The 22,853-nt window shown below is 37.2% G+C and overlaps 2 protein-coding genes across 2 annotated transcripts; both read left to right on the top strand.

The window, feature by feature from the left end:
- The first annotated feature begins 323 nt into the window (after positions 1 to 323).
- On the top strand, positions 324 to 3,689 carry LOC149943390 (uncharacterized). The gene has a single exon (XM_090176075.1). It carries the CDS (start codon positions 324 to 326, stop codon positions 3,687 to 3,689), a length of 3,366 nt encoding a protein of 1,121 aa, XP_090032201.1.
- Positions 3,690 to 3,842: 153 nt separating this feature from the next.
- LOC149943389 (uncharacterized) lies at positions 3,843 to 4,625 on the top strand. The gene has a single exon (XM_090176074.1). It carries the CDS (start codon positions 3,843 to 3,845, stop codon positions 4,623 to 4,625), a length of 783 nt encoding a protein of 260 aa, XP_090032200.1.
- Positions 4,626 to 22,853: the final 18,228 nt, after the last annotated feature.

Below are 22,853 nucleotides of genomic sequence, written 5' to 3'. Positions count from 1 at the left end.
AGAATGCTACGTACAGCGATGCTGCGCTCCTTATTCAGTCGCTTCAGCTCACAGACGGCAATTATAATGAAGCTTGGGATATCCTCAAGAATCGGTACCACAATTCACGAGAAATCATAGAAGCACACGTTCGACGATTATTCAATCAGCCATCAGTGAAGGAGGAATCGTCCTCAGCTCTACGGCGGTTAATCGATACGACATCTGAATGTATCCGGTCATTGAAGGTATTACAAGAACCAGTAGATCAATAGGATGCAGTACTGATTTACGCAGTCAAGGAAAAATTGGACTTCGAATCAAGGCGTCAATGGGAATTGTCGATGACTGGAACAAAACGTCCGAAGTATGAAGAACTATCTACGTTCCTAGAACAGCGGGCCCGAGCACTGGCTGCATCACAATCGTCCGCAGTAGCTTCAAGAACGAGAGAATCTACTCATCAAAGGAAGTATATGACCTCTCATCATGGAGCCGTAAAGGGAAAATGTATTATTTGCAGCGATGATCACGCAATTTACAAGTGTCCCGAATTCCTGAAGGCCAACGTCGAAGAGCGTTGGGGCTTTGTGAAAAAGTACTCATTAGTTTTCAACGGCCTACGGGGCGATCATCAGAGTAGCGACTGCAGATGGGGTACTTGTAAACTGTGCAACTTAAAACACAACAGCTTACTTCATCGTCCAAATCCAGAATCAAACAGTTCCAGCCCAGGAGTGTTCGCACATGTATCCAGGGAACTATCGTCATTATCAACTAAGAGGTCTGGAGATTTCCAAGTACTCCTACCAACAGCGGTTATTCAAGTCGAGGATGAAACTGGTCATTTTCAACCGCTACGAGCATTATTGGATTCTGGATCTCAAGCCACTTTTATCAGCGAACCAGGAATTAGAAGATTGCAATTAAAACGTACTCGCTGTAATCTATCTATCGGTGGCATAGGAGGTTCCGGCATTGGAACTTCACGGGGAAGCGTGAAACTACACATCAAGACGAAGGCCAACCATATTTTGGAAGTAGAAGCCTTAATCCTAATGAAGGTTACCGAGAACTTACCCAGTCATTCGTTCCACTCGAGTCATCTACCACACATAAAGGGTCTGAAACTCGCCGATTCAACATTCTGCGTATCAAGTCCAGTCGATGTCCTTCTAGGCGCTGATGTTTATTTCAACGTCATCGAAGAAGGGAAACGTCAAGGAAAACGACACTTACCAGTAGCCTTCAAGACTGTTTTTGGCTGGGCGATCGGAGGTTCATTATGCCAAGAAGAAGTATCGCTTCTGACGACGTCCATCCAAATCCATGGCTGTACCCTGGATGAGCAACTGGCGAAATTCTGGGAGATAGAGGAGGTTACGTCCCCGCAGCTACTGACGATCGACGAAAAACGATGCGAGCAGATCTTTGAAGCCACTTATACTCGAAACAAGACAGGAAGATTTATCGTTCGTCTCCCGTTTAAAACAGATCCAAAGGAACTCGGTAATTCTCGGAAGTCAGCAGTCAAAAGATTCCTGTGTCTGGAACGTCGCCTACAAACCAATCCAGACTTGTACAATCAGTATCGCACCTTCATGAAGGAATATGCAACGATGGGTCACATGAAGTCAGTAATGCCAAAGCAAGATACCGAGACGGCATACTACTTGCCTCACCATGCGGTCATCAAGAATTCAAGCACGACCACTAAACTCCGCGTCGTCTTTGATGCTTCCGCAAAAACTACGGCTGGAAAATCACTCAATGACACGCTACTGATTGGACCGAGATTGCAAGACGATCTCATCAACCTTCTACTTAGATTTCGTTCTTGGCCAATCGTGATGACAGCCGACATTGCCAAAATGTTTCGACAAATCCTGATTAACCCCGATGACACGACCTGGCAGCATATCATTTGGAGAGACGATCCAGCAAAGCCATTAGAAGAACAGCAGCTCGTAACCGTCACATATGGTACCGCGTCGGCGCCATACTTAGCGACCAAGGTCCTTCAACAATTGTCACGAGATGTAAAAGACGGGTTACCTCTAGCATCAGCATCGTTGTCCGGTGACTTCTACATGAACGATTTGATGACGGGTGTCCAAACAAGATCCGAAGGGCTACAACTTCAGAAAGAACTCCTTCAAGCAACAGGAAATGCGGGTTTCGAACTCAGGAAATGGACATCTAATGATCCGGTACTAGTGGAGAATATCCCACCGGAACTCCGAGAAAGTCAAGGGTCGTTGCGGCTGGACGGCGATGAAACCGTCAAAACATTGGGCCTACAATGGACTCCGACGCCAGATCATTTCACGTTCACAGTCACGTCTCCGGAAGCCAGAGCCAACATTACGAAACGCACCATCCTATCAGACACGGCGAAAATCTTTGACCCTCTGGGACTGCTCGCTCCAGTCACGATCGTAGCGAAGTTATTCCTACAAGACATGTGGCAGTTAAAGAAAGATTGGGACGAAGAGTTACCGATGTCTATGATTCGAAAATGGCAACTGTTCAGAGAGGACTTAACTAACATTGAACAGATTACGACAGCACGATATATCTCGCAGGAAGAAATACAAGAACAAAGTTTGCACGGTTTCAGCGATGCTTCAGAAAAGGCATTTGCGGTTGCAATCTACCTAAAAACTACTTCAAGAAGAGGTCAGGTCAAAATCCAATTGATAGTAGCGAAGACGAGGGTCGCCCCGCTAAAAAAGACCACCTTACCAAGATTGGAGTTATGCGGGGCTCTCTTGTTGGCGAAACTAATCAAAGTCGTTCAAACCTCAATGAGAAAAAGATTCTCCACCGTTCATTGCTGGACTGACTCCACGATTGTTTTGGCATGGATTCTGTCGGCGCCACAACGCTGGAAAACATTCGTGGCCAATCGCGTGGCTGAAATTCAAGAGCTTCTCCCAACCGCACACTGGCATCATGTGTCCGGCGACTCCAATCCCGCCGATTGCGCCTCTAGAGGTCTCCAAGCAATAGAGCTACGACGACATGAACTATGGTGGACCGGACCAATATGGCTGCGGAGTTGGACACCCACAGAAGCTAGGGTATCAACTGCAGAGCCGACAGAATGCGGTGCAGAAGAGAAATCGATTTTACCGATCGTCACTCATTGTCGAGTAAACAACGATCTCCTTCAGAAGTACTCCGCGCTAAGTATGCTGATCAACGTCACAGCGTACCTAAAACGAGTAGCTCATAACGCACGACTTCGTCACGGCGTTAGAGAAGCCAAGCATACTGGACCATTGTCCACAGAAGAACGGAAAAACGCACTACTGTTTTGGATCCAACGAACGCAGCAGGAGACATTTGCTGAAGACTACGAGCGACTGAAGCAGAAGAAAGATTTGTCCAGGAAAAGCAAACTTTTGACATTATATCCATTCCTCGATCCGTATGGGATTATCAGGGTCGGAGGCCGTCTTCAAAATACTCAATTGCCGCCAGACAAGATTCACCCGATGATATTACCAAGACGAAGCTGTTTGACCGATCTCATTATCAACTACGAGCATGTAAAACAACTACATGGCGGTCCCCAACTATTAATGGCCTGTCTACAACGAAAGTACTGGATTCTGGGTATTGCGGGATGCAGTAAGATTTCAGATTCGTCGCTGCGTTCGTTGCACTCGTCAACAAGCCGAAACAGCAAAACAATTGATGGGTAACTTGCCGATGACCCGAGTCCTTCAAACCCGAGCCTTCCTGAACTGCGGAATCGACTACGCTGGACCATTCTAGTTGACCATGCGAAAGGGGCGTGGTCAGAAGTCTTTTAAAGCTTTGTTACCAGAGCGTTACACCTAGAACTCGTAAGTGATATGACGACTGAAGCATTTTTAGCAGCCCTTAAGAGGTTCGTCTCTCGTCGGGGAAAATGCGCAAATATCTATTCGGACTGCGGATCGAACTTCATCGGAGCAGATCGCGAGTTGAAGAGTTTCATGAAATTACTGTCTACGAAGTCAACCCAATCTCAGATAGCCAGATGGTCAATGGAAGAAGAAATCCAGTGGCGATTCAATCCCCCAGCTTCACCCCATTTCGGAGTACTTTGGGAAGCTGGAGTCAAATCTATGAAGTATCATTTAAGGAGGGTTACTGGTAACGCTACACTAACGTATGAAGAATTTCAGACGCTGATATGTCAAATTGAAGCGTGTCTTAATTCGAGACCGTTGACGTCTATGAGCACGGATCCCAGTGACCTTTCTGCCTTGACGCCTGGCCATTTTTTGGTTGGAGGACCGTTAACCGCCATTCCCGAGCCTGATCTAACTGCCACTCCGATCAATCAGTTGTCACGATGGCAGTTCAGTCAAAGGCTGTTGCAACAATTCTGGAAGCGTTGGAGCCAGGAATACCTGTCCCGTTTGCAACAGAGACCGAAATGGGCAACACCTCAGCAAAATCTCAAGATCGGGGACCTGGTCCTGTTGAAAGACGAGAACATGATGCCAACCAAATGGAAGATGGGTCGAATTCTGGAGGTGCACCCGGGAGCAGACGACCGTGTTCGAGTAGCCACAATCAAAACCATGGATAGTCAAATCAAACGACCAATAGTAAAATTATGTCCTTTGCCACTTGAATCGAGTATTTAAAATCAAAATTTTCAAGACGGGCGGAATGTTGGGTGTAAAATAGCGTAAACTTAATTTGTTTTTGTTAGCATATTTTAAGCCCATTTAAAAATGACGCAAACGTAAAAAAACCAGAACATTGTGTAATTTTATTTGTATTGTATTTTTTAGTTTGTATATATAAGGCATTTTAAATTTAATCGTAGGGCAGTCTGGTCTGGTCTGGTCAAGTCATGTATTCGTATCAGTAATGTAAATAATAAATTGTTTTAAAAAGTTAAGCTGACTGAGTAAATTAATCTTCTAAGTCCACGATCACATAGTACTGAACGTTATTTAAATAATCGCAAAATTATAGTCATTTCATGCTTAGGTTATAACTTTAAAGTACAATTTCCAACCCCTCAAATTCTTCATTACATTGGTAATTTTTAATTATTTTGTCTGAATTGTTAAGCCTTGTCGGATTTTAGATTGGTCGTCTTTTAAAATAATTTTCAAATAAATGACTGATAAGAATCGAGCGTTGTATGTAGTTTACTCTCTTGTGAAACAGATAACCGTAAAGGTCTTAAATTTCGAAAGCTTGAAAAACAGCAAAACCTACGGTTTTCAAACAGTAACCAACTTATATGATACCAAAACAGAAACGCAAGAGGAAATTTTCCAATCGAAAAAAAATGGTTCAGATCCACCAACTAAAACACTACGCAGTGATGCAGATAATTTCACACCGGTAATTAGAATTGTATATCCTGACAATCAAAGCCAAGCTGCTGGATACTTTGCTTATCCTGCAATTGAAACACGCACTAGCAGCCAGACAAATCAAGAAGCAGTAAATACAATTCCTATCAATTTGGAAATATTGAAAAGGAATATGCGTAACCTTCGCACAAACATATGGCGTTTAAATAACAAATTTCAAGACCAACGAGATTAAATTGATTATTTAGAAACTAATCACCATAGTGGCTTTCTTCTTTTCCAAACAGTTAATGGGGAAATACCTTTACGACCTAACCCTTTCGGTAGTTCGAGGCGTAGAACAAAGTTACTTTTTCATTTTGCGGGTAGTTACTGACAACCACAAAACAATTGTTGCCATGATGCGAAGGTTGTATGGAACATCAGGAAGTGTCCATATTAGCCATGAAATTTCACACCCACTCAATGATCAAAGACTTCTGTTTCTAAGTTTTGACCCAAGCCACACCTAAAGAACTTGCGTAACAAATTATTAGATGCCAAAAGTACGGAGGATACTAATATTGAGAAGCAGAATATGAAGCGAGCGATGGTTATTTTTTCAGAGACTGTAATTGTAGCGCTTTAACACCTTAAGAAACACAGTGGTAGTCATCCAAAGGCCTATTTATTCAAAAATGCAGGACCAACAATTGAATATTTGAAAGCTTTCCAAAAGTGGTTTGACAAACATAATATTTGTAATCGTCAGCATGACATACAATCCCGCCACTTAGATAAAGCACCCTTTCTATCCATCGATGATGAACGTCTCGACTGGCTCCAAAATGATTTTGTTAACTACATAGAGGACATACAATACAATAAACAACCATGCTTTTCTACTACGGAGACATTCCATGCTGTCACTCTTACCTCCAAATCAACTGCAGCGTGCCTAAACTACCTCCTCCAATCAGATTGAAATGTTTTTTAGCATACTTCGTCAGAATGCTGGAAGAAATGACATATTAGATGCCTCATATTTCAATATAGAAAACATTTTACACAAGGAAACTCTGAAGTTTAAAAAATCCGCAATCGCAAATGTTACCCCCGATAGTTAACTGGGATGGACACTCATGATTTTGAACAAATAGATGAGGATGAAAGAATCATGCCTGAGTAAGTTGTACTACCAGTTAAAGTTACTGGCATATTGGATGCGTTGAGTAAAGAGCCTGACACGAAACGAACCACTTTAAAATTGGCCCGTTTGGCTTACGTAGCTGATTTTGTAGCTTGTGTCTCGAGTGCTTTTCCGGACCCTGCTCAAATTCACCACTTTGAGACTTGATTAAAACATCCGACAGAGGAGGCCTTAGTTACTCAAATAAGGATTTTGTAATCGTTCATTCTCTAGTGTAAAGCTTCATTGAAGTAGTAGTTTCTTATTTACGAGAATCACTAAGAATTAGCGAAATAAGCTCACGTGTTGCCGAAACTTTCCAGGTGTCCAATTTTGCATTGCCATTTTACTGTCACTCATGCCTCAATATCAGCTACAAAATAATACCACCCGTAGATAAAATAACTAGGACAATTTCAGCACGATTTGAGAAAGTAATTCAAATGAACTAGTTTACAAACCTCAATCCAGATAACTTCTGGAAATGTGAAGGGCTTTAATTTTTTCATTATGGATGTTCATATTTTTATCACCAGTGATATTTCATTGTTTTCCTGATTTTTTCCAGGATTCTTTTATATCTACTATTCATAATTACCAGTTTTCTTTCATATATACCGTTCATATCTACCAGTATTCATATCTGCCATAATTCATATCTGCCAGTATTCATATCTGCCAGTATTCATACTAATTACCAATGTTCATTCTTGTTTTCGTTCATTATCACTTTTATTCGAACTATAAATGTAACTATAATTTAATGAAAAAAATTATTAACTTTTACATCAAACAAATTATTTCTTAAATATATTAAAAGTATCTTACATGTTCGTTACACTAAAATCTTAGTTGCATCACTTTAAATATCAGTTTATCTACTTGCCATCCAATAGTTTTAAATCCAACCCTAAATGTTTTATTTAAAATTCCACATGTCGGTTTGTTTATATTCCATTCTAAGCACGCGATTTTCACTGGCGCCTAAGCGGTGGCACTTTTGGAAATAGTCGATCTCGGCGGGAAAAATAAATTTTAAAATTTTGAAAAGGGTTATAAATCAGGCAAAAAGGATTATTCTACCTCTGACATCGACGAATATATCGAATAGCTTTCAATAATTTCCTTAAAGTAACGAAAAACCATAATCGGTCCATTCGATTCAATACTAATTGTTAGGTCCATAGGTGGCGCCAGCGCCGCCGTAACGGCAAAGAGGGAATTTCGCTAATTTTGATCTCTTGGGAAGGCCGCCTGGTGCGACCGTAGTGAGCGCGCGAAGTTGGCCATGACTTGGCGTGCTCAAAGCATACATGGGCGCTCTCATCTCACGATGTAGTGTAATGAGTATTTTGAGAAGAGCTGCTCACAGTTTTCCATTGTAGTGAGAGGAGCGCGAGATGAGTGGTATGCAATAAACCGTTAAACGTAGGAGAGGGAGTTGATCATACTTAGTTAATTTTTATGAACAAGAGCGAATGAGTTATTTTATAATATAGAGAAATGGAGGAGAGAAATGAGTGAGTGAATCTTACGAAACGAAAAAAAGGGTATAACACTCGTGAGTGGGAAACTTCTAAGAGAGAAAGAGTTGAGTGGAAAACCGCTTCAGGAGATTGGTGAGCGAATTAAGCGTAAAAAAACCGTCGTCTATTTTCAATCGCCGGCAGGAATGTAAATAAATGGACCCATCCTTATAACGCTCTTGTTGAGTCACAGATTCCTATAGTTCTTTCTAATCAGGGGGAGAGGGTGTAACTTACTGTAACAAAGTTCAAGATGAAACAAACACGTGTTCGCCGAACTTCGCTCCGAATCTGTCTTCTTTGTTTCGGAATTGACTCATTTGTAGCGTGTTGTTCGTGGCGGGTGAGATACTGAGTTTGTATCTTTCGGTAATCCTGGAATATTTTAAGTATTTTAAACGAAAATTCGGTTTTCTTCGTATATTTTAAAGGAAAGGAAGTGTTTTAGCTGTTAGGTTGTTCATTACTTTTATACTAGGCTGTGAGCGTGAAGTACCGTGTACGCGGATTCCTTAGTCCTTACTCCTTGGTTTTTGACTTTGGCGATATTTGTTATTTTTCTACCAATTTGAATATGTTAATTTTAAGTGAGATGAGTGAATGTATTTTAAAATGAGATGAGCTATACATATACCTTAAAATCAAAGTGAGTGAAAGAGTGAGCTTTAATACTATATCTCGAAAGTGAGATGAAGTAATGAGCAATTTTTATTTAGTACCTACAAAGTGAGCTGATTGAATGTGAGATGAAATTTACTCTGCTATCCATGAGTGAGTGTGAGTTGTTTTTAAAGAGGTGTGCCCATCTCTGGCTCAAAAGAGGGAAAACCCGACTCTAATATTATCCTACGGGGAAACGTTTTCGAACAGTCCCACTTTTACTAAAATGTTTCGTTAGCTTCGCGGTTTTTGTGAGCGTTGAGATTTTAAAATGATTTGAAGTAAGGTTTGAGCTTTATTTTAAGCTTATGAATGTCATTTTCCGATCTTTGGTTGGCTCAAAATCTGCTTTTAAAATCGACCAAAATTTTAAGCCGAGACATTATTGACTCCGTATCGAAAATAAGCCTTAAATTTTTCTATTATCACTATAATATACAGGGTCTTTTTTTTTGCTCGGAAAAGTGTTTTTTTTTCAAAAACTATTTATAGTACCGATTTCAAATTTGGAAGGTCAATTCTCTATACCGGGGGACATCAGTTTGAGAAATTTGAGCGTTTTCGGTAATGTTTTTCACCAATTTTAAAAAATTATTTTTCGACCACTAGGTGCGAGATAAAAAATTTCTATTATAAAGTTGTAGGACGTCATCGAAAACCCTTAAAAATTGTTCACTCGACGAAAAACAATTTATTTATCAGTGGAAATTCGAGCTTGAAAAATGTACAAGTTGGTGAAGCCAAATTACGATTGTTTGAAACGATAATTGAAACCGAATTACCTAATCCAGTTGAAACTTTGGTTAAAAAAACGACCGGATTTAAAAAACACGAGGCTATAGGTCAATCCTAAACATGCATTGGGTAATTAAAGGAAAACTTTGGGAGATTATTATCAGTGTTTGATAATATTTCGAACAATGCCTCGTTATTCAGTAGCTGAGCGTACCGAGATAGTTGCCATTTACTATGGAGAAGCAGCGCAAAACCTTAGAAGAGTGACTGAAATCTTCGCAGAAAGACATCCAAATGGAGCACCATCTGTAAATACAGTAAGACGAGCAATTCACGATTTCAATCAATTTGGTAACTTGCAACCTAGGTTTCGCGGATTGGGTCAACCGGATTTAGACTTCGACAACAATGTACTCGCGTACTTTGTGGCATATCCTCGTCACAGTTGCGCTAACGCCGCTGCTGATTTGGGTTGTTCTGCAAATCGTGTGTGGAAAATTCTTCGTAAGAATCGCTATCACCCATACAGAGCTACGCTCCACCAAGGACTAATTGACGGAGACCATCAAAGACGTTATGAATTTAGCAACTGGTTACTAAATGCTGTCCAAGAAGATAGACAATTTTTGCGCCATGTTTTGTTCTCCGACGAAGCGTCATTTTCTAGAGATGGGCCCTTTAATCATCAAAACAGCCATCTTTGGTCTGACATCAACCCACATTGGGGTTTTGAATATCATCACCAGGTTCAATTTGAACGGGTCAATGTTTGGGTTGGACTTGTTGGAAACCGTTTGATTGGTCCCTTTTTCCTGCCGACGAACCTCAACGGCCAAAGGTATTTACATTTTCTACAGAACGAACTGAGTGACGCAATCGACGACCTTCCATTGGCTGAAAGACGTCAGTTGTGGTTTCAGCAAGATGGCGCCCCTCCGCATTTTTCCCGGCAAGTAACTGAGCACCTCAACAACGAGTTTCCTGAAAGGTGGATAGGGAGAAATGGTCCAGTGCATTGGCCAGCAAGGTCACCTGACCTAACACCGCTGGATTATTTTCTCTGGGGATTCGTTAAAGCAAAGGTATACGCCACGCCCATTGAAACTAGGGAGGAACTCATTAGACGAATAATCAGTGCTTGCCGAGACGTCACACCAGAAATGGTAGAGAAAGCGTTTGAGAACTTAATTGTCCGCGCACAAACCTGTGTTGCAGCCAATGGTGATATTATTGAAAATGTTTTGTAAAAATTTATGTGAATAAAATATCTGCATTTAAAAACCAAACGTGTACATTTTTTCAAGTGTGAAAACTCTACTACGTTTGTATTAGACTTGTTCCCTTTTCAATTATCGTTTCAAACAATCGTAATTTGGCTTCACCAACTTGTAAATTTTTCAAGCTCGAATTTTCACTGATAAATAAGTTGTTTTTCGTCGAGTGAACAATTTTTAAGGGTTTTCGATGACGGCCTACAACTTTATAATAGAAATTTTTTATCTCGCACCTAGTGGTCGAAAAATAATTTTTCAAAATTGGTGAAAAACATTACCGAAAACGCTCAAATTTCTCAAACTGATGTCCCCCGGTATAGAGAATTGACCTTCCAAATTTGAAATCGGTACTATAAATAGTTTTTGAAAAAAAAACACTTTTCCGAGCAAAAAAAAAGACCCTGTATAATATTTATTAATAATTAATTACATTAAAGAAATATACCCAAGATTCTACGGGTGGTTAATACGGAGGCGGAGCCAAGCAGGCAACCGGTAGTTGTTCCGTATTTCGATTGTACAGTGTTAAAGCGACGCCTGTCGATTAGGTGAGAAAATAAAAAATCATCACGTGTTTGTGTTTGTAATATTTACGTACTCTGACGTGATTCGCGAATATTTCAGCTGTGAGAATTTAAAATGAGGTTAAGTTTAATTATAATTTGTAAATAAGTCAATTAATTCTTTCTAAACCCAAATAAAAAGCAGCAGATGATCTTTTAATTAAAAATAAAAAAAAACGAAGTGACGAAATGATATTTTGTCAAAGGCTTAAGTAACTCGTGTACTATACAGGTGTTGTGGCTATGGCTTGTTATGGGAATATTCTGAGATTCTAAATTGTAAACAAAAGTAAATGGAATTTCGATGAATTGGATGATTCTACTTTAAGGTATGTAGCTATTGATAAAATATGCGAAAAAGTAGATTTGTCCATAATTCAAAGGATAATATAGCTAAATCCTAAACAAATTTGAAGAAATTAAAAAACTTACTACTGTAGAATAAGTGTGGTAAAATTAAACGACTCTAGGCTTTAAACGTAACTCTTTGTTAATATATTCTTCCAAATCTTTTTACACATCTACACTCTTTTAAATTCAATCTTCAACTGACTTCTTCACGCGCCTCCGTTTTCAAAACTCCCCTCGCGCTCGCAACCCGCTCCGTTTACACGTGCTTTATTCTTTCTCTACAATTTGTTTATCATATACATTTGTTTTACAATTTTGTTACGCTGAATATGCCAAATTATATTACACACCTCCCCCCCTACAAAAAAACACGTCCTCGTGTTTACAAACAGTCCGAAACTTAAAAGGCCGTTGCAACGCCGTCTTCGTTACCTGTCTTTTTGTTGCTGTGGTAAATTATCGTAAGTATTGAAAGCTCGGGCGACTAGAAACGTAGGAAGAAGTCTGCGCTTCTTCTCGTCGTCCCATTCATTCGCAATTGCGCAAACCTCGAAATATCTCATCCATAGTCCAAAGTCACCTTCTCCGTCGTACTTATCCGGTGTAGCGTCTAGGTTCGAACGGAAAATAACGGGTGGAATTTCTTGCCGATTTCGTGGCATTTTCGACGGTAAATGGTGAATATCCCACCGCTGCCACCAATGTAGAATAAGTGTGGTAAAATTAAACGACTCTAGGCTTTAAACGTAACTCTTTGTTAATATATTCTTCCAAATCTTTTTACACATCTACACTCTTTTAAATTCAATCTTCAACTGACTTCTTCACGCGCCTCCGTTTTCAAAACTCCCCTCGCGCTCGCAACCCGCTCCGTTTACACGTGCTTTATTCTTTCTCTACAATTTGTTTATCATATACATTTGTTTTACAATTTTGTTACGCTGAATATGCCAAATTATATTACACTACTAACTCGTACCTAATAGGTCTTCGAGCAAAAAACGCGAAAATCGGATCAAATAGATCTTCGAGTAATAAACTAAATTTAAATTAAATACAATAGCCAGAAATTTGGGGAGTCTGAGCTTGCAGTATAAATTAATAACTTTCTTAATCAAACTGATGCGATGATGTTCGATTCCAACTTCAGCATGAAACATATGTTCGTGGAGATCTGGGAAGATGTCCATGCCAACAATATTGCGTAATACAGCAAGTTCTAGTTCTTAGACCCACCGTTTGCCATTTATAATTTGTATATCCCGTTCTAAAAAGTGATCATTACAAATGAAATCATGATTTGAAGGTGTCCAGTTGTCGCGGTTTACAGCAATTATCCATTGAGAAAGTATTGTAGGTTTAGATAAGGGAAACCTATAGTTATATAAAGATTTTATATAAGAATGAATATTAATCTTAATACTATTATAATTTAATCCTACTTATGAAATGAATCCTTTTCCGGTATTGATTTACTTGTTGAAAAGTTATCGCAATTAAATATTAACCATTTTTACCAAATATAAACAGATTTTCAGTAGAAAACACTTTTACTACTAATTTATTAATAAAAAAATCACAAAAACTTTGGTATTTCATTAGAAAACAAGTAAGCTAACTTAAACTTAATTCGCTGCTAAACCCGATAATATTCTTAAGCGTTAGGTACTACGTGTAGGGCCAGGCGCACACTGCTCTTCGTAACACAAGCCTTTGCTTCGTAACGGAGGCAATGCCTTGTGGAAGGCCGGACGGATACGAAACGGAAAGCGCTACCCAACTTATGGGGCGCTTTCCACGTAGTACCACAGGAATACGAAACAACTGCCGGTTGTATGCTAGTTATCGCTCCCGTATATTTTTGGCAGATCAAACTCCGCGAAAGGTATCTATTTCTTTATTGTGTCTATGGGCGGTCCATAAAATTACAATAACTTTTTAAACTGATTCGTTAAGTGCTTGAATACCATGGCATCATTTTATTTTCACCGCGAACCATTAAGGCGGAAGTAAGAGGTTTTGTGTTTCGAGAAAAAGATACTAGATGGCGTTAAAACTCGTCTCTTGGCAGTGTTGCCGAAATCTATTTTTACTCAAATTTTACGCGCGAAACTTTGGAATTTACAACTTGAAATATTTATTGACAGGGGGGGGGGGGGGGTGACAATATAGTCGATCTTTATCGGCTAGCCAGAGCGACGGAGATGCTTTTAGCGTGGAAGGGAAAACGACCGCATGTGGAGTTAGTGGATTGTAAGTAGACAAAAGATACTGCTCGAAGAACTTTCATGGGAGCTTTCTCGAGCCGTTTCTACACGGGCCCTCAGTGTTTATTCTCGACACGGGTCAAGTTTTAAAAAAAATGAAATTTTAAATAAAACTGAAATTAATAAAATAACAAAAATATTGAAACTATTTAAGATTATGATTTTATTCCAAGTCTGAAGGGGTTGTTAATGTTATTGAAACCATATAAATAAAGTTTTAATCAAATTAATGCAGATTAAATTAACAACTTTTTATCACTATTTCTAAAAAAAAGCACACAATTGCAAGTTAATTATTTAAAAATTAAACTTGACCGAATAATTTGTAAGCTTTATCTTAATTTAAATATTAGACAGTTTTTAAATTATGGTTCATTTTACAACCGAATTAGGGTATAAATATATTTTAACAAAATGGTATATTAAAAAACGGTTGCTTCATATTTTAGCGAAATCGTTTAAATTTTAAATCCACATATTTTTACCAATATTGTTTGAAATACACAAAAGTGACCACGATATATCAAGTAAACCAGAAATATAAATATACACTGAGAGATAAAACTGTAGAATTTACAGAAATATTTTACAACACCCGTTCTGTATATTTTTAAATACAGTACTGTACTGTTTAAATTACTATATTCAAGAAATATTTACAGTTTAAATTACCGGATGTTTTTAGGTATTTAAAATACAGGGGCTTCATGTAGTATTTATCGTTGAATAGTAATATATACATACATTTTCAGTACATATTACTATTTGTTTATAGTAAAAATTAGAGGTTTGTTTCAGATATTTGTAATAGAGGACAGCCATGTAGTTTCTATGGTAGAAATGTTACATATGTATATATTTGTGCAATACATATTACTATGTATTTACAGTAAAATATTAAGACGATTTAAGTTATTTAAAATACACGTAAGCCTGTAGTTATTGTGTTCGAAGTTGAATTGCTACCAAACAGTAATAATCCATAAAAATTAATTATTTGTTGTAAATCAACTAATATGAAGAAAAGATTTTTAGCGGCATCTCGTAAAAGCACAAATGGAGTCATATTTTTAATTACCTATCAAATGAAAACAAATTAATGTTTATACATTTAAATGCAAATTCATCGCGTTAGTGTTTATGGTTTGAACTAAGTTTAATACGTGTCTGGATTCCGAGCCAATAAGTTGCGTTACTATGTTGCGCACGTGTTTATGGCTCTTTATAATTTTTATGGGAGCTATTTCACGATAGCATACGGATCAAGAATGACAAAAAATCGACTTTTCTCTACAGAATACGTTTTGGTGTGATATCCCGCGTCAAAATATATCGTTTCAATTTGTTTAGCTATACCCTCCTTTGTTTCGTCCAACAGCCATTTAGCGAAGCTTGGCGCCTAGTTACTTCTGCTGTGCTGTGGCCACGGAGTTGTGGAAAAAAAATCCTCTATTTCGGGGAAATCGACTGATAGGGGATTTTCTTTTGTTATAATAAAGAATTCCTTACTAAGCCCACGGGTATTTTTCTACCAGAGGGTGGTTTGATGGCCCGCGGGACTCCCTGCTGCGAATACCGAAAATTAGCGCGTACCCCCTCCAATTTTCAGTTTCGGGAATATCGTACTTTCTTTTGTCGCCAAGGTGATTGACGACATGATCTTCGAAGTCTTCGAAAGACATATATTTTCGGAATATTTAACGGTAGCGACATCTTTGATCTTTCGATATAAACCACGAAAAAGCGGTAAGGTTACGTAAAAACATTCCTTTTTAATAGTAAAATTTATATCTCAACTTTGATAAAGATTCAGTAAATACCCTGTTGGTTTCTCTTCTTTTCGAAGGTTCAACCACAGTAATCCGACCAGCAGTATTTGAGTTGTTGTGACAAAAAGAAAGTTACGTTTAGTCATTTGTAATTAATTCATTTTCAGTATTAGCTTTATGAAATTGATTCCTGAAATACTTCAAACCTTTTACTTCAAAACGCCGCAAACCGATTATTTTTATCAGTTTCAATTGTTCTGTAACTATTTCAAGAAAAAACCATGTTTTTCTGAACTTACCTCAGACTTCCCCCTTAAGATTCCCAGCAAACACAAAAACGTACTTTGAACTTCCGATAGACGTCACACTCGGATCTTGCCTTCGTCCGTAAGACATCCCAAAATCCGGAGTTGACGTCGGTTGGACGTCAAAGGACGACCAAATGTTTGTCTAGAGCTGTAGTACGTCCCGGGGACGAGTTTTTGGACGTCCAACGGCGATTACGGCGCTCGTCCTCTGGATGTCTTTCAATAAAACCTAGAGATGTCTTTAGGCCTTTGATTTGGTTCAATCATGGCTCAATATGGAGGAAACTAGGACGTTCATTGGATATCGTATTCTTAACAAATAATTTAAAAAGTTAAACTTGATATTAAAATTTTGGCTATTCTTTACTAAAATACTGAATAAAGTAAAATCAAACCACTTTTGCATAGTAAAAATTAAAAGAACATTTAATGCTGGTCACGACTAGTTTCGCTTACCGTTCTTTACTATCTGGGACAACAAAAGGAGAACTGATGAAGACACAGTTTTATTGTTTAATCTATACTAAGTTAAAAGAGTATTGATACGTTTTGATATTCCTCAGGGTATACGAAGATACAATTATTATTTGTAGACGAAACTAATGGAGTTTTTTATTATAATGTTTAAAATATTTTCAATGGATTTTTCTTGTGTTTTTTAATTCCACCATCTAAGCGGGACCAGGGGTAAAAGTAGGGGATTTGGGTGGGGATATATTTCCTTGATTTTATAATATTAATATTATTTCTACTTCATTTTTTTATTTTTAGCGTTTTGAGCACGTAAAGCACGTGATGGACGTGCAATTTTTTTAGCATTTTTTAGAACTTAGGCCAAAGTAGACGAATATTGGGAGATATCGTAGGTCTTGTTGGTATTTGGCCTACAAGATCGATTTCAACTCTGGTGCCTTATCGTTCTGTGGCTGGTTTTGTTGTGTTTATAAAAAAAAATTCCCACAGAGTTTCGCATAGTCTATCGGACTGTTGGCTAAGAGTATATACGGTAATGATACGCTCTCGAGCACAATGATCGCTGATAGGTTTCTGCCGTATAACGTACAGTCCCGGACAAAAGTTTCTGAACGTTTTTAATTGGCCGCCATTTCATTACTGTAAATAGGAACGAGTCAAGTGAGGGCTTAAATGAAAGAAAAATAACTAAAAATATATTACCATTCAAAACTTTTATATTATTTATTCTGGGAACAAAAATATACCGGAAATTTCAAAACCCCTACAAAATGACGTCACGAAAAACCTTTCTGATTGTTCGGTGACTTAGCTTATGGGACGCACGAACGCGCAGAGAAACCAAAACCATATTCAAATTTAAAATCGAATAACAACTTTTAAAGTTATTAAATAAAATGTGTTCACTTAATTTATTAAAATTAAGCCTAACTATTTTTTTGTGAGAAACAGATCAACTTAAAATGGAAGCAAGAGTGGAAGTAGGGAAAACAACGATGTTCAGGACCTAGTGTTTATTTAACTTTACCGTGAATGTTTAGGAGGAGGGTAATGATATTGGGAAAGATGTTTTAAAATTTACTAATAAATTAGAAACTAGAGTTTTATTGATTACAAACAACATTATAAAACTTTATATTTATATAAATGATTTTACCGCCAAAAAACTTTCATAAATGAATTATTGAGGTTTTATTATTTTGTTTTGGAATTAAACCATAAAAGGCAATTTTGCCATTGCGCCTGATATTAACGGAATATCGCCGAAGCAACAAATCTCTTGTCATATGCAAAAAGATTAATTTCAAAGACTATCGTCTGCTACACAATGACTGTCCAATATGCTTAAAATAATTATTAATTTTTTAATTTTAGCGTATGCCCAAAGAGGTCGTCTCTAATTTATATTTTATTTTTTCATAATTGATAAAATTATTATTAGCATAAGCAACACAATGATATAAAGCATGACACTTCCTATTGCTTTAATGTTAGTTTTTCAACCGAACCTCTTTTCGACACTGATAGGGCGAACTTTCTTGAAGCTCTGACTTGCACTCGAAACTTACTGTCCTATTGGTGCACAATTTTCGTTAAGAATTTAAGCCTAATATCGGAGAGCACGTCCTGGGGTCGCGATGATCTTTACTTTGGTTTTGAAGCCCTAGTGCGAATCACGCCTGCCAAGAAAACCCTTTTAATATTTGATCCGTTTAGCCGTGGAACATTCCTACTCCTAGGAAATTCGCCGATCTATCGGGAACCAGATAATTTGGCGTAGGCGGAAGTGTCGCTCGACACTTCGAGCTCTGTGCTGATAAAACATTTTGTTTGCCTAATAATTATGAAGATTAGTTCCGTTGCAAATCTCGTTAACTGTCATACTTAGTGTTATTATGTTACTTACGCTATTAGTTAGAAATACAACATTTCTAACGATGCTTCTTTTTCTTGTCTACTAAAAGATATAACTGATTTTATTCTATACGTATAGGTGAAGCAAGAGTTTTTTTTGCCAACTAAGTTGCGTAACGTTAGGGTTACCACAATTCAGAGGCGACATCTGATTAATCATAATTGGTTAGTTTGTTTTATTTACCAAACAATAAACCTACCGAAATTTAATTTATTTCAACTTTTTATAGAATTTGATGGTAGCGCCATCTTTTTCTAGTCATTCAACTTTCACAAATCCTCAAAATAAATTGTTTTAATTACTTTATATTATAAGAAAAATAAAAATTCCTTTATTTACCTTAGTTATTTTTATGAATTTAAGCCTACTGTTACCTCTATTTCTTTTAATAACAGAAACAACAAATACTATAAAAGTGTGAACGAAATTGTAGTTCGTAAAACTACACAAAATTAATATCAATCGATATAACGTTTAAATTATTTAAATATCGTTTAAATTGGTTTTTTTCTATGCAATCTCATAACTAATAATGGAAGAAATATTATAATTTAAAATGGCATTTCTAAATGAATAGAAAATTATTTGAATTTTTAGTTTATATTATTATTTATTCGTATTTCGTCATATCTTTTTGGAAACACCTCGGTGACGCAAATGTTCTAAGCGCTACGTCTATTTTTATTGGTATAAAAAGGAATGTTTGCCATAACAAAATTGTATAATGAAACTTAGCTAATATGGATGAACGTTTTATTATCCGACGACAAATAATCAACCTTCACCAACAAGGATTCTCCAATCGGTTAATAGCTCGTCAACTTGATATCTCTCCTGCCACAGTTGGAACATGGATTGACAAATACAGAAACAACGAGTTCAATAACGGAGCCGATCAGCATAGAGCAGGAAGACCGAAAACTTTAGATGACCGAGATGTTCGGTTATTAGCCAGAACTAGCCGAGGCCAACCATTCCTGACCGCCAGACATTTAAGGACGGAATTAGAGCTGCAAACTTCAGTCCGGACCGTAAGGCGGGCTTTAGTAAGCCAGAATCTTCATGGGCGTATCGCATGCAAGAAAGAAAAGCTAAGCGCTGTCCATCGACAGGCAAGGTTCGAGTTTGCTAGAGTTCATCTTAACTGGACACCTGAGCAATGGAGACGAGTAATCTTCACTGACGAAAAAAGCTTCGTTGTTGGTCATAACGGCCAAGTAAAACCTTGTCAAATGTTTTTCATTTTCTTTTAAAATACCAATTTTATTTTGAATTTCTAGATTTGGGTTAGAAGACCAATTGGAGCTCGTTATAGTCAACCATATATAACTGAGGTTCAAAGAAGTGGACGTTTTACAGTTAACGCATGGGGGTGGATGTCAGCGGAAAATTCTGGATGTCTCGTTCGCATAGAAGGTCGAAATACAGCAGCCCGTTACGTGGAACTTTTGGAAAATGACTGCCTGCCAAGTGTGTTAGAGAGATTTAATGATGGTAATTTTATATTTATGCATGATAGAGCGCCAATCCATACTGCAAGAGTGGCAACGGAAGCGTTAGCCAGACTCAGTGCAATCCATGGTTTCACGGTAATTCGCTTCAAAAAGAATAGTTTGAAATTCTGATTAATATGAACAATATTTTTTATTATTAATTAGATTATGAATTGGCCATCTAAAGGTTGCGATATGAACCCTATAGAGAACTTGTGGGCAGAAATGGTTCGCATTATTGAACATGATAATGTTAGGAACGCGGACGAATTAATGGAGGTCATACAAAATGCTTGGAGAGGTTTAAAACTTAACGTTGAGCTGTTTCGATCATACCACGAATCGATGCCAAAGAGAATGCAAGAAGTCGCAATTGGTCGCACTACTAGTTATAGAATTTACTGAAATAAGAAAATTGAGATTTGACCGTAATATCGATATGTGACCACTCTCGGGTTTTTTTTCTTACAACACTTCCTAGTCACTCTTACATAATTTATAGTTAACACTTTATATGTGTCTATTTCTATGTTATTTTATTAACTGTTATGTTTAGAATATATAAAAACCAATTATGATTAATCAGATGTCGCCTCTGAATTGTGGTAACCCTAACGTTACGCAACTTAGTTGGCAAAAAAAACTCTTGCTTCACCTATACGTAGAGAATAAAATCAGTTATATCTTTTAGTAGACAAGAAAAAGAAGCATCGTTAGAAAAGTTGTATTTCTAACTAATAGCGTAAGTAACATAATAACACTAAGTATGACAGTTAACGAGATTTGCAACGGAACTAATCTTCATAATTATTAGGCAAACAAAATGTTTTATCAGCACAGAGCTCGAAGTGTCGAGCGACACTTCCGCCTACGCCAAATTATCTGGTTCCCGATAGATCGGCGAATTTCCTAGGAGTAGGAATGTTCCACGGCTAAACGGATCAAATATTAAAAGGGTTTTCTTGGCAGGCGTGATTCGCACTAGGGCTTCAAAACCAAAGTAAAGATCATCGCGACCCCAGGACGTGCTCTCCGATATTAGGCTTAAATTCTTAACGAAAATTGTGCACCAATAGGGCAGTAAGTTTCGAGTGCAAGTCAGAGCTTCAAGAAAGTTCGCCCTATCAGTGTCGAAAAGAGGTTCGGTTGAAAAACTAACATTAAAGCAATAGGAAGTGTCATGCTTTATATCATTGTGGTGCTTATGCTAATAATAATTTTATCAATTATGAAAAAATAAAATATAAATTAGAGACGACCTCTTTGGGCATACGCTAAAATTAAAAATTTAATAATTATTTTAAGCATATTGGACAGTCATTGTGTAGCAGACGATAGTCTTTGAAATTAATCTTTTTGCATATGACAAGAGATTTGTTGCTTTGGCGATATTCCGTTAATATCAGGCGCAATGGCAAAATTGCCTTTTATGGTTTAATTCCAAAACAAAATAATAAAACCTCAATAATTCATTTATGAAAGTTTTTTGGCGGTAAAATCATTTATATAAATATAAAGTTTTATAATGTTGTTTGTAATCAATAAAACTATAGTTTCTAATTTATAAGTAAATTTTAAAACATCTTTCCCAATATCATTACCCTCCTCCTAAACATTCACGGTAAAGTTAAATAAACACTAGGTCCTGAACATCGTTGTTTTCCCTACTTCCACTCTTGCTTCCATTTTAAGTTGATCTGTTTCTCACAAAAAAATAGTTAGGCTTAATTTTAATAAATTAAGTGAACACATTTTATTTAATAACTTTAAAAGTTGTTATTCGATTTTAAATTTGAAAATGGTTTTGGTTTCTCTGCGCGTTCGTGCGTCCCATAAGCTAAGTCACCGAACAATCAGAAAGGTTTTTCGTGACGTCATTTTATAGGGGTTTTGAAATTTCCGGTATATTTTTGTTCCCAGAATAAATAATATAAAAGTTTTGAATGGTAATATATTTTGAGTTATTTTTCTTTCATTTAAGCCCTCACTTAACTCGCTCCTATTTACAGTAATGAAATGGCGGCCAATTGAAAACGTTCAGAAACTTTTGCCCGGGACTGTACCTTCCTATAATATTGAGTAGCTTTTAGTCGAACTGGTTAGTTTACTTAGTAAGCTATTTACAAAGGCAAAATTCTTAATTTATGATTTCTACTAAATACATCATCTGAAAAATTGCGCACAGGGTAAACGTATTCGGCGGGTAAAGGAGGGAAACCAGGTTAGGGTTAGGTTAAGGTTAAGCATTACGTAGTGAATACTGCACTTTTTGCTTAATGCAATGTACTCGAGAGCGTAACAGATACCACATTTATTCTTAGCCTAAAGGCCGAGAGATGATGCGAAACCTGTGGGAATTTATTTTTATAAACACAACAAAACTAGCCACAGAACGATAAGGCATCAGAGTTGAAATCGATTTTGTAGGCCAAATAGCAACGAGACCTACGATGTCTCCCAATATTTATCTACTTTGGCCTTAATTCTAAAAAACGCTAAAAAAATTGCAGGTACATCCCTTGCTCTACGTGCTCAAAACGCTAAAAATAAAAAAAATTGAAGTACAAATAATATTAATATTACTAAAATAAAGACCAATATCCCCACCCAAATCCCCTACTTTTACCCCTGTTTCCGCTTAGATGGTGGAATTAAAAAAAATCACAAGAAAAATCCGTTGAAAATTTTTTAAACATTATAATAAAAAACTCCATTAGTTTCGTCTAAAAATAATAATTGTATCTTCGTATACCCTGAGGAATATCAAAATGTACCAATACTCTTTTTACTTAGTATAGATTAAACAATAAAACTGTCTTCATCAGTTCTACTTTTGTTGTCCCAGGTAGTAAAGAATCCCCAAAATTTTATTCAAAACATTAAAATACAAGATAATGGAAAAATCCAGCAACAAATGTACAATTTGATTGTAATAACACGAACTCGGCATAAAAATTAAGAATTTAAATTTATTATATAAGGTTATTAAATTTTTACGATAAGTTTTCGAAAGTTGGAAACTTAAGTATTAGCAGTTA

Source organism: Leiobunum rupestre, chromosome 5 (assembly GCF_980474605.1).
Source record: "Leiobunum rupestre chromosome 5, qqLeiRupe1.1.hap1, whole genome shotgun sequence".
Taxonomy (NCBI): domain Eukaryota; kingdom Metazoa; phylum Arthropoda; class Arachnida; order Opiliones; family Sclerosomatidae; genus Leiobunum; species Leiobunum rupestre.
This window is presented reverse-complemented; position numbering and strand designations above follow the sequence as displayed.